Here is a 13,515-nt window from a genome sequence, read left to right on the forward strand (position 1 = left end):
ATTCAAATGAGTAGCTATTTTCTTTTTCTCATAAACGTATTTTTGAGTGCCAAAAACTGAAACTATCTCAACAAACCTTGCAAATGTCGAATATAAAGCTCATCTTGAACATGTCATCCAATTTGAGGTTTGAATCAGAGAGGACATCCTGTAGACTTCCTTTGCGATAGTAAACAGAAGCAAGGAAGAAGTTGTCTGGCACCTCGACACAGGACCCAATGTAGGGATTCAGATTCTGGTGGGTCAGTTCTCTGACCTGTGGTGAATAGAACGTGTTTAGTCGCAATGTGCACTTCACAGATGTGAGTATAATTTTAAACTAAGCAGGAGATAATACCATGCACCTTAGAATACACTGTCGAAAAGAATTCAAACAAGGTTTTATCTATTGATATATAAATATAACTAAGATATAACTTGGTTAATACCTGCTTGAACTCTAGAATTATCTCATCTGTAACAGTGAAGTACTTAATATCAGTGTTGAGATACTTCAAGAAGGTGGGATTGTTCTTGTAGTACGCGACAATACCATGGTTGAGAGTGGCATCAGATGCTGTAGACATTCGGGACATGCTCCGATCGACTGACCTGAACCTGCAGAACAATGATTTTGGTCAGATTAATCTACGTAATTGGTCTTATATTACAGGACACAGTGACCATTTGCATAGCAGATTTGTGCAAATAACAACTAAAATCTATTGGAATCTTTTATTTGCCGGGAAGAATCATTTTGAATGGAGGTTGGTAGAAATGCAAGAACTATGGTATATAAAGAGATCGTCATACCTGCCGGATTGCGCCGCGGCGTCCTTGAACTCAACATCGCAGCTTCGGATCTTCCAGAGACACCGATCTTGTAATCGCTGAACCTTGTTCCTCCACAGAAGAAAGACAATAAGAACTGATACAATTACCAGGAGGGTTACTCCTATAGGCAGGGTCACCAGCAGGATTGTTTTCTGAATATCAGGCTCCGTACACAGTTCTCTGCCATCACCACATGCTGAAGGTGTGTTCTGCGGAGGGATAAGAGTTAATTAATTAATTAATTTGTAAATCGACCGTACCTTATTATTGTCAGCCAGAATTACGGATTTATGTGAATAAATAAGGATTTTTCTAACGTAAGATTATAGGATTTTTACTAAAGGGCTGTAATTATGAGTGCAATCAATCACAACTTTTTATCTCCAAATGATTCAAATAATAGTAGTATGAAATAGAAATAGAAATCGTATCTTCTGAGCGAAAATGTATGGGTGGTGCATGAAACTTTGCTGAGATTGTCCTTAATAGGAACCTATTTAATTGCGAATAATCTCTTGTGTTACATGCTGTGTGAATTTGATTATCATTCTAATCCTAATATTAATAATATCCCATACATCAATGGGCTAATCATTCATTAAAATTTGGTACGGGATTTGAAATCGAAAGAAGATTCGATAATCAATTTTAATTAATTGTGTGACCAAGTGAAGATTAATTAAGGGTCACTTGGTCACTACTAGGCTTTTATTTACATACTGGGCCTACAGTAGTATAATCCTGGATCAAAACCTGTAGATAAAATGTCGGATTTATCACCAATGTGTTAAATAATGGGACATCCAGAAATGTTACACTATGGGATAAAAATGACAAAGGCCTCCTTAACAACTGCCTGTGTGGAACCATTACGTAAATATACAGACTAGAACGAATTACGGTTTCGGATATGTACACTGTCCTTATATAAGTATATAACAACGTTTCTAGTAACAAACTTCTCTTGCATCTAATAACCGTTTAAAATTAACGATTTGGTTCCATTTGAGTGCAGTCAAATAAAAAGTACTTCCAACTTACATCCGAACCGTCGTTCCACTGAAAAGTGGCGTCCTGAACCAACTTTAGCTTGCCAGTGGAGTCCGTCTCAAAGATAGGGACCAAGTAGATGGTGCCGTCCACAACTTGAGCCTGAAACACTTCCAAAGAGGTCTTCCTGTCTGCATTAGCATCAAACTTCACTTGTCCTGATGCTCCCTCAAATAGGTCCAGTGTTGATATTACCTAAAATATCAAAATTTAGTGAAGATTAAGAAGAAGTTTAGTTATCATGTTTGCGATCCGCACCTGAGAAGTAGCTATCATCCGTATAAAGACTGAAAGTTTAACTTGCGAAATTATTTTCTTCAAAACAGAATGAAATCATTGAAATCAATCGCACGCCCATTTAGTAATTTTTGTGCACATGATGAGATAATGAATTCATACATTAAACTTCCTGCTCTACTGCTTCACAAACCTGAGCCATATTTGTTCCGTTCTTAATGAGTTTCTTAGCACCGGCCTCTTTTACTGCCAGCTCTTGCGAATCGTTCTCTAAGTAGTAATCATCTTTGATCTTTTTGGCTGCCATAGCGTAAGTCAGTAGTGAGTCGTACAGAGTCGCACTGTACACGTCTAACTGAGGAATTAGTAAAGTAATTAATCTTGCTAATTTGAATTTCAACACTTGCACCCTCGGTACCCTTGGTTTCGAAAGCCCTTCAAATAATACCTTATGAAATACCTTACCCTGATTCAGAAAATAAGCTAGTGAAGATTCTACCGGACAAACTTACAACGATGTCGGGTTTTCCTGTGATCTTGCGAACGTTATTAGTCAGATCTTGGAACATGGTGTTGTTGGGATTCTTCTGACTGAGCGATAGTAAGCCCCTGGTGTACTTTTGTGTGTCTGGAAGGAAGGCATAGTGATTAATCAAACAAAAGTTTAATCAAATAAAGTATACCGACGGCTGATTTTAGTTTTGACACAATGGTAACCAGACCTATTAGTTTATATAACTGTGTGTTTGCCCATCATTAACGTTATTAAAATATAAGCATAAAATATTTGTCAACTCTCCAAATATTCTCTGCATGTCCATACCTAAATCTGAATTTTTACGATATCATCGATTTTATAATTTATTCGAAAGCAATGATTCCAGGGCAAATCTCCAACCTACCATTCTTAACCGTGGCTGTGGTCACTTCAAGTGAGATAAAAGCGCTCTCTTTAAAAGGGAAAGATGGTGTAGAGTGAGCGGTCTTCAAGAAAAGGATAACATCTGAGTCGTAAGCCAGGATCATGAACACTGAAAATAAAAATAAAATGAATTAAGGTGTTTATATCCCGCTCTCATATTATGATAAACAAACCAACACAAGGAAGGTTGCTAAACATACCAGAGTGGCATGCTGTGAAAGCTGTGCACAAATATCACATACAAGAACGTGGCTGGATTTACAGTCTTTCTCAGCTCTATAGATGAGTATGAAATACATATTTATGTCATCGGAAATCAGATTGAAGTTGATGTGGTAACTATGGTAACTATGGTAACTGTGGTAACTATGGTAACTATAGTCACTATGGTAACTATGGTAACTATGGTAACTATAGTCACTATGGTAACTATGGTCCTACCTCTGACTTCATCCTTGCATTCTTTAAGAATATCTTTAGCAGTAGCCTCCTTCTCAGTAGCATCTGCAGTGTCGTCGAAATACCACACTTTGTAACACACGACTTTGAATCCGTCCGGCATTCTGTCGTTGGTTTCACCCTCAAAGGCATTTTCTAATGTCTTCTTCAATTCGGCAGCAGCTTCCTGTGCAACAAGTTATGAATGTGGGTTTCTATTTTATAGGCTGAGCTCTTTATTAATAAAGTTACAGACATACTTCCGTATCACTTCTATGGTTCAAGAACCCTTTATAATTGTCGAGCCTATTTACTAAAGATTCCAAATTTCAACCGTAAAAGGATTCAGTATTAAGGAAACATTGAAACACTTGAAGTTTTTAAAGAAATAAATCTTATAAAACTCCACCTCATACAGGTTGATATTTCTGTAGATAATCCCAATCCGTTCCCAGCCCATGTGATCGACTATAGTAACCATGGGGCCACCGTTGGCACCGACACTGCTCACAGTTCGAGCGAATGTAGAGTACTCCTTTTTGTTACTCAGACTGTCCAGCGTGCAAGCATACGAGATCTGAAGTTTAGATGGGATTTTAAATATTTAATTACCCAAAAATGACAGATAGTTACTGCAATGCCGACCATCTATTAATAGCTGGTCGGCATTGTAACTTTGTAGTTGCCCGCAAAATACTTGACAAATTTAAACAATCCATAAATGTAGTAACAGTCTTAAACATGAGTTTAATTTGAATTAACGTACCATAGGTATATCGAAGCCTTCTTTGGAGGCGATGTAAGCAGTGTTCTTACAGACTTCAGAGCACCCGGGTCCAATGAAACCGTCCACCCTGGCACTGAAAACATTTAGATTAATATCAACAAAACATAACACATCTTTCGATTGAAAATGTTACAACCCGAAGCAAACAAACAGTTTAGACTTATTTAGATTTGAATCCCCCCGACGGTCCACATAACGGACTATTTCCGTCCTTCCATAACAACTTACTCCACTCCATCGCTCTGATCCACGTCCACCACCCTACGAGTACTCTGTATCAGCCCCGTCTTGGTGTTACACTTTGCGTGAATGTACTCTAACTCTATCTTTATCCCCTGGTCCCTCAAAATGTTATCTCTGGCGTACTCGAGCGTCTCATTTGCCTTTATCGGCCACACTTGGTTTTCTTCCCCGACTTCTAGGATAGCCCCGACTTTGAAGGATAGTTCAGAGAGGAGGGGAGAAGGGAGGAGGAGTAGGAGGGTGGAGAGGAGTGTGCACATCATGGTTTCATGGTGGGTGGTAGGGAGATGGTTCTTGCTGCATAATACACCCTACACTCATGTGGAACTTTATCAATATGGGATAACTAGAACAATGTTTCTAAATATTTTTTACTCAGTTATGTAACAGTAGCAGTTTATAAAATTTCCTCCAGATGTGGTAGTATAGAAGAGAAAAAAAAGGCCATGTCAGAAAAACAACCCATCAAAACTAAGAATCAAACTAGATAAATAGCGCGTCAACCCGCTTAAGAAGGTTTACATAAGAAGATGCTTGGTGAATACTGCATAGGAAACTATAGAAAAGAACATATTTAAGGAGTAAGAAAATGCAAGCTAATTATGCAATCCGGAAAAAGGTGTTACCAACCAACTGGTCACCAATTAGAATAGTCCATTAGACTATTTCCCAGCAGACGGCTCGTCCGTGTGTCAGACGATGAGAGAGATTAACAGCAATTAAAACAAGTTCTTTAAATCCTTATATTATGTAAACAAGATTTTGTGAAAGTTAAAAGAAAAAAGAAAGGTCACAGACGGTCACATGAGGTCTGAAAACAATTTAAGCATGCTAATTACCCGTTCTAAATGCTTATGAAAATACTTCATAAATCTTTAAACTCTGTTTTAACTGCTTCAAAGACCAATCGGAGCAGACTCCAAATGATTCGGTTGTTAATGTTATTGGATAAAAGTAATCATCATCAACGTATATCCTTGGATACGTGGTTCACCAGCATGAAGAAAACGTGATAAAATCTTAACTCTGTATGTTTTCAATGCAAACAGGATTTGTAACAAGCTAATAGAAGAATGTCCGGATACGTTTTGCCACTTGGAGTTAGCAAGAGTTGCTATAAAGTACCAGCTCGTCTAAACAAAAGTCTTAAACGTTTTAAACTTCCTAACCGCAACCAAAACATTTCCAATGATGGCCCCTTGTGGCAGAATCGTAAGCTGTGACCTGCCTTGAATTGCTCCAGAGACCTATCACAAGGATTATAACGATATTCAACATATACATAATAATATGATATATAATATATGCGTGTCAATAGAAGTAGAACCAATCATCAGCAAGAGGGTCATGCAGATTCGACAATAAAGCGTTTATCTAAAGACGTTCTCGGGAAGCTGCCGCCAGTTCTGTGTGCACTTACACTAGTGTGGTTGTTAATCAAGGTCAGATTTGAAACGAACGAAGAAATAATAAAAATAAATAAATGGATTTTACTTTGGTTCCTCAAAGTTCATTTTCCGGTAAATTGTTCGAATATTAAAGTACCTAACAAAGTAACAACGAAGTATTTAATGATCTTAAAATGTATTTATTTATTAAAATAATTATATAAATAATTGAATAGATATTATACTGGTTCCACGAAGTCCAATTCAGTCGGGTTTATTGTCTGGGAATTTCCTTGAAAGTTAATTGACAGTAACGTATTTAATTATTTAGAAATTTACTAATTTATTATTTATTAAAGTCCTATTCAGTCGAGTTTATACTTCATGGCTGTCAACAAAAAGGCTGACAACCCAGAACGCGTCCAACAGGTTCAACACTAGTGCTCAAGGGAATAATAAATAGTTTAATTTTTACGAAAAAGCCGCTAGTACGCTGATAATTCCTTCCAGCACAGAAATTAAAGTAAACGGTAAAGTAAGATCGCACCTATGCTAATATTTGGAGCACAAAGGGTGCAGATGTGACTTTTTTCGGGTTTTGTTGACACTTGTAAAGAAATTGTGGAGTTCCGCAAATCTTTTCGACTCCATAATAAGATAATAGGAATCCATTTATTATTGCTCGATAAATTCCGTTCGAGCAAATATTACGTGTTTGGAGTCGAGTGTTGGAAAATAATAGTGACTATATCAGCATCACAACAAATAGAAACAATGATGATTTAAAGATCTATAAACTATCTATACTGGGGTTATTTCTAATGAGGCACTCTATGCTCGTTGTTATGTCACTCCCTTGTCTGTGAGAGTCTCTAAGTTTCGATGGAGAATGTTAGGACATATCTTAAGAGGACAGGAAGACTCACCAGCATACACCTCTATGTTATTTGCTATAAATTCTGATATTTTTATGGAAGGGAGACGGGGTAGACCATGTTTAAACTTATTAGATGTTATTAGAAAAGACTTGACTAGTAGAAATCTTGATATTAGACTTAAGAATTTGACTGATTTCGAAGACCTTAGATTTTTAGCTTTAGATAGGGAGGAGTGGAAGAAGTTAGAGGATGGTTGATGTTTTTGTTTTCTTTTTTATGCGTTTTGATATCTATAAGGTGCCTAGGATGCTCTTTTAAAGAGATATTTCGTACTTTGAAAGATTTACTACTATAAACATAAGGTGCCCGGCACGATGTTCCCGATTCTACCTCGAATAAAAAACCCATAAAAGGCAAGTTTATTCGAGATATTCCAGTTGAAAACTTCAATGTCAGTAAATTTTTGAACAGCCTCCATAGTGGTAGTAATAGTAGTAATAATAGTCCATCGCAACAAAGTTAAATCGCTTATTAACTCCCCTTAAATATGGGAGCGGCCAACTGAAACTGATACTTCCAAATTGAGGTTCAGAATTACAGCCAGGTAGTTATTGAATTCAATGGCAGTGACGATGAAACTTAAATAATTCCTTTCTAGTGAATCTGAAGTCATCATAGTAACTCGATTGAAGTAATGTAAATTTGTATTAACGATTCAATAAATTGTATGGACATGTTGAAAATCTGCAACCTGAACGGCGAACAAAGACATAAAAATCTTGATATCTCTTCAGTCTTCAGTTGAAATCAAATTGGGCTAATGGCCATGTGAACCATCGAACTTTTCACCATTCAGCTCTAAAAACAATTAAATTAATTTTCACTGCAAATCAACAAAAAGGTTGTGATCCAGGTTTTAAACAAAAGCGTCTTTAGTCCTGAGAAGTGAGGCACATCTACCACCCATAAACGAAAACAATTAAATTAATGAATATAAATTTAAAACAAAAGGTTAAGTCAATTGTTTGGACGAGATCAAATTGAACTGATGACAATGGAAGCCATCGAACCAATTAAAATTCAGGGTATTTTCTAAGAATAATTTCATAAAACATAAAACTATAATGAATGTGAACAAAAAGCTTCTGCTGAATCAAAAATGCCGTCTTCGTTTGAAGTGAACCAACCTTAATCAAAACACAATATAAGCAAACAACTAGAAATCGACAGTGAGACGACAGATTTTATCTAATATCTTCTTGAACGGTTTAAATACAATCTGAAGCAAATATCTATTCCTGCTAAGCCATTATACTTGACAAAGATCAAGTTTTTTTAAGCAGGAGGAAGTTTTGCTTCTATTATTCCTAAATCAAATTAAAAGCGAATGATAATGCACCAAAAGCCATAATTAAAGCTTTAAAGGTAAGACCACAGAATATCAAATACATATTGTACTGCAAGGCCTCAAGGACTGTTCCAAATCAGCTTAGTTCACAGAATTTCAAGTACAGAAGGTGTTGGAAAGACAGCCTCAGCTCAGGACGACTTAGTTCACATAACATGATGAACAGTACGTGCTGCTCCTGCTCAGGACGGACCACTGTCCACCAGGTACCTGAACAATACAGAGTAATCATCATCACCACCTCAACACAATGCTCATTAGCACTTCATCCTCAGTAAATACGATAAGCTTCCTAGGATACATATCTTAGGATACGTTTCTTGTTATCCAGCGCGAGAGGAGGAAACACTGTGAGGAGAGCTGGAAAGATGCCGTATTTAAGGAAATCTGGCGAACAGAGATAACGTGATCATAATTAGAACTAATAGTATATTTGATACCGATTTCATAATCATTAATCACCTTCCAAACTCGGCATAATTCTTCAATTATTATTAGATCCGTTCATACCAGGCCCGACAGTCGTTTAAATCGCAACAAAATCTACCGAAAAACGAGGGAACATTTTTGAATTAAATTGATGAGATCTCGAGAATGACAATGCCCAAAGGCTTGAACTCTAATTACTAATCCATCAACTAAATGCTCGGGTTGGTGTTAATTCAACCGGAAAAATCTTGACAAAGCCAGAAAATGATCGCGCTGAGCGTCACTGTAAAATAAGTATGAACTTTCTTGGTACTGTCAGCGAAATATGGCATATTTCTAAGCACCAGGTTAAACTGAAAAGGTTCAAGTTTCAAAACAATGACACAAACTCAGCTCGGAGAACAGTAGTAAAACTTGCAGCTGTGTCTGGACTAATACAGTAGTATTAACATTAGTATTTCTGACATACCAAGAAGAAAATCGACTGAACATATCGCGAAGCTCCACCAAAACGCAACTATCTCCAACAAATAGCAGAAGAGCAGCTGCCGGCTCTTGACAGTATCGCATAACAATAATCGCAGTAAAAGACTGACGAGCTCGGGCACACTCGTACAGCCCGAACAGTGCTTTAACAGAGGATTGTGATGTGTCACGTGATGCCCATATAAGGAGTTGTATCACGTGATCTACCCTCACTACAGAGGATTAGACAGCATGCTAGGAGCTGCAAACCTCCCGGTACAAAGCCATATTAGGGCTACATTTCTGTTATACCGAGCTATATAATACATCAGTAATCTCAATCTTCTTACTAGATATGTACTTATATATATGAAGATATCTCCGTGTAGATCTGAAGTTTTGGGTGCAAATAGTTGTTCTCAAAGGATCCGATAAATTACAGGTGTCGGAGCAGGGTAATTATGTAGACAGAGCAGAGTATACCAGCGCAGATAATCGGGAGGTTACCAGATATAAAAGTGGGTAAATACTTAACAAGCCGGGATGTTGACAGTTGTAGTTGGAGTAACCACGCGATTAATACCACCACAAGACTGCAAAATCTTGTTACTATACTAGTATATATATCGGGCAAGAAACCGTGATGAGAGGTGGACCGGTGTGCACCTGGGTGACACCCTGCCTGGTGATAGTAGAACTGTTAGTAATCTTCCTTTTTAAAGAAATCCTGCCTGGTGATAGTAGAACTGTTAGTAATCTTCCTTTTAAAAGAAATCCTGCATAGTAGAACTGTTAGTATAAATCTTCCTTTTTAAAGAAATCCTGCCTGGTGATAGTAGAACTGTTAGTGATCTTCCTTTTAAAGAAATCCTGCCTGGTGATAGTAGAACTGTTAGTGATCTTCCTTTTAAAGAAATCCTGCCTGGTGATAGTAGAACTGTTAGTGATCTTCCTTTTAAAAGAAATCCTGCATGGCAATACAAGAACCTAATGCGTTTGTAAGGTCTCGTGACTCGTACCTATTGAACCCAAATTTCAAGCTAGATAAGACAATCTTTAACCGTCAATTAAGTGGTTTTATGTGCACAAATGTCAAATAACCATGCAGAGCGGTTATCATATTATGGAGCAGGCTGCTTATCATGTTGATTAAACTTGTTCAGTCAAATCAATCATTTCCATACAATCTACTCATTATAGATAAGAATAAAGGCGGACAAGGTAAAGAAAGGACTATTAAGACGATCTAGAAGTAAAAGTAAACTATTCAGTTTGTTTTTGTCGGTAACTTGCCGGGTTTTACTGTAAGTGTAACTGTGGAGAAATATCAGAAATAGAAGCACAATTGAAAGATCTTTCATGCTTAGTCTCGATAATTTCACCGAACATCATAATAAACTTCTAATAATGATAATGGAGTAAGATCTGTGGACATTTCAATGGCTCATAGTACATCTAGGAAAAGGTAAGTCGGTTATTTCAAAAAGAATTAAAAAAGCGTAGAAACTTGAAACTACGAACGAAAGAAACCCGGCTATTTTCCAATAAGATATCTCCCAATTCCTTTACTTGATAGTTGACGTGTTGACGTGGGGAGCTATTTGGTGAACGACTCTCTAACTGGTCGGTAGGGGGAAAAATGTCTAGCAAAATTGTGACTCATTCTGTCACCAGCAGTTTCACGCGGTAGTTCAACCCCTCAGCAAGTTCGGACACTATAACTTTAAAAGCAATATAGCGAAGCGTCTACGACTAATAACTTAATAATACTACACGACGCATGTTCAGGACAACTCTTGTGTCATGTGCTCCATACTGGAGAATGTGGGTTTATTAGTATTTTAGTTGGACTATGTGCAGATAAAGACAGCCAATTGCTCAGTGCAGGTTGCAGTCAGGAAAAGTGGAAATGCTATAAATTAATAATATTCAGATCTCCAATAAATCAATGAACGGTAATTCCCAGGATAAAAATAATCACGGATGAAATAGACGTACGATTTTACAAATCGCTCTGATTAAACCGATCAATCGAACAAATGAGCGCCCGGTAATCACAATCGATATGCTAATTATAATCATGAGAAATTGTGAAGAAAATCCGCATCAATCAGAGTGAAATTCCTATCTATACTTCTCAGAATTTGACGAAAGCATTCAAATAAGGTCACGAAATAGTTGGCTAGCATTACTACTACAGTACTACAATTCTACAATCTACATACAACAAGCGTCTAGCTTGGTTGATTCATTAATCCAAAATGTGGGACGTGGTCGAGACCGTATAAACCCTGCTGCGTTTATACGGTCTCGTGCATATTGAACCCAAATTTCAAGTATAACACGAAATTGGTCTAGAGAAGACAACCTTTTACTTTTGATTAAGTAGTTTGGCGTGCAGAAATAACCAGAGCGATTATTTTATCATGGGGCTGATTATTATCTCTTAATCAAACTTGTTCAACTTCAGTCAGAACTCAGATCATTCCTTCCTGTTTCATCTAATTATAAATTGACAGATTTTTCATGCTTACTCTCGATAATTTCACCGATGATCATATTACTTATAAAATTTCATTGGCCGGAAAACTGGAAAAGGTAAGTCGGTTATTTCAAAAAGCATTAGGAGCTCTAGAAATAAAACTGCGAGAATCGAAAGAACTCCGGCTATTTTCCAATGAAATGTCTCCCAATTCCTTTATTTGATAGTTTACGTGTTGATGTTTGTAGCTATTTGGTCAACGACCATATAACTCATGGTCGGTTAAAGAAAAAAAGAAGGAAAGAATAAAAAATATAAATAAAAAAGAGCATATTTTAGGCAAAAGTTTCACTTATTCTGTCAACAGTTTCACCCGGAAGTTCAATTCATCAACAATCGATCGACAATCGATGTGCTAGTGCTACTTTTCATTATGGGACATATTGAAGAAAATCAACATCAATCAGAGTAAAATGCCCATCTATACTTCTCAGAATTTGATAAAAGCATTCAAATAAGTAAGTCACAAAATATTTACCTGGTATTACTACTACAATTCTACATACAACAAGCGTCTAGCTTGTTGATTAATTAATCTAGCACGGGTATATACTGTTCAAAACAGCAAATTCACGATATGATAACTATAAGAGCGATCACATTTAACATGAGCTGGAGCCTGAAAAACAACTTTTGGCTTTACCATCATGACCGTATTAACTCCTCAAGGTATCCACCATGGATAAGAAAATGAATTGGTTATTTCTTCTGGTATCATGTCGAGAAATTTGAGTATATATATTCCACCGTCTCAGATCTCTATTTTAATCGGTTAACCGTTATAAAATGTCTAAATCCTTATAACTTTGTAAACGTCATTACATCATTGTTATATGGAAGGGATTAACTCAATAAGGTGTGGTTTTAGTTTAGGGTAAGGTTCAAGGATTGGTTATCTGGCTTAATCCCTAAGAATCAAGGGATAGAATTAAGTTCAGGGTTATAGATCATGTGGGTTGTTTAAGAGTTTATGTGACGTGGAGCTGTGGGTACTGGCCAGATTTTTGTGAAATAGGACGAGAGGGATCTATTTCTTGTATTGGTGACTAAATCAAACACTAAAAGTGACGAGAGTGCATTTATCACACACAATACGCAAGAATACGCTGACTTCCGTGTATAGTAGTAGCACAAGAAAGCAAAGAATGAACAGGGTTGAACTTGCTCGGAAATGAAGTGAAGCAATCACCCCACTGACAAAATAAGAAGCTGTCCTGACTAAAGTTTTGCTTGACGAATGTTTCGTGATCGCTGTGATAGCACGTGATGTAATCCGCCTGTATAGTGACTGTTTCGTTGTCTTCAAGCCCGGGGTACAAAGATGACAAATATGGCAGAGGACCTATGGGCCAGGGGTACGAGGATGACAAATATGGTAGAGACTAGAGGGCCTATGGAATCAATAAGCTTGTCGCTTGAGAGGGTGAAATATAATTACATAATTGGATTAATTATCCTTGATAAAGCAAGGGTTCTGATATGATAGAATTTATCCAAACAACTGATCACGTCTCGTAGTACTCGACAGTGGTACGTGAGTTACCGAATAGTACGTGCTGGAATGACGGGAATGTCGGGAATGTCATTGGTTACCATGGTGACCCCAAACTTCAACCGTTTTTTCCACAATTGCAGCAGACTTTTGGTCTCTGATTTTTGCTCTACTATTTAAATGTTAACGTGACAACAAAACCGACAGCAATTACAGGGGAAATTCCTGATATGAGCGGAATTTCCAACAAAGCCCGTATTCCTGTAAAATTAAAACCGAATAATTGACGTCTACTTTATACGTCTGCTAAATACTTTTATACCTGTGCTTTAAAATTGTACAGAACAAGGTGTTCAACCTCAAGGGAAAAGTATGGCGGCTGACTGCTTGTCTTTCGCCTTTACCAGCAGGTCCAAGAATACT

General features: G+C 37.2%; 1 protein-coding gene across 8 annotated transcripts in view; it reads right to left on the reverse strand.

The window, feature by feature from the left end:
- The window catches only part of LOC134819086 (atrial natriuretic peptide receptor 2-like), a 42,996-nt gene that overhangs the window by 4,905 nt on the left and 24,576 nt on the right, over positions 1–13,515 (reverse strand). For 2 of the 8 annotated variants that reach the window (XM_063828844.1, XM_063828847.1), the window contains exons 1-12: positions 4,476–4,808; positions 4,227–4,320; positions 3,870–4,037; positions 3,464–3,647; positions 3,003–3,131; positions 2,613–2,728; positions 2,294–2,455; positions 1,855–2,058; positions 1,534–1,566; positions 793–1,022; positions 429–597; positions 77–256 (exon numbers count right to left, since the gene is read on the reverse strand). In XM_063828844.1, the coding sequence (XP_063684914.1) occupies positions 77–256; positions 429–597; positions 793–1,022; positions 1,534–1,566; positions 1,855–2,058; positions 2,294–2,455; positions 2,613–2,728; positions 3,003–3,131; positions 3,464–3,647; positions 3,870–4,037; positions 4,227–4,320; positions 4,476–4,753 (1,947 nt within the window). In that variant the 5' untranslated portion in view covers positions 4,754–4,808. Of the gene's footprint in view, positions 1–76; positions 257–428; positions 598–792; positions 1,023–1,533; positions 1,567–1,854; positions 2,059–2,293; positions 2,456–2,612; positions 2,729–3,002; positions 3,132–3,463; positions 3,648–3,869; positions 4,038–4,226; positions 4,321–4,475; positions 4,809–13,515 lie in introns of those variants that run through there. The other 6 variants (XM_063828840.1, XM_063828843.1, XM_063828845.1 and 3 more) reach the window with 3 other exon arrangements.

Source organism: Bolinopsis microptera, chromosome 8 (genome assembly GCF_026151205.1).
Source record: "Bolinopsis microptera isolate Bmic1 chromosome 8, MBARI_Bmic_1.0, whole genome shotgun sequence".
NCBI classification, from domain to species: Eukaryota; Metazoa; Ctenophora; class Tentaculata; order Lobata; family Bolinopsidae; genus Bolinopsis; species Bolinopsis microptera.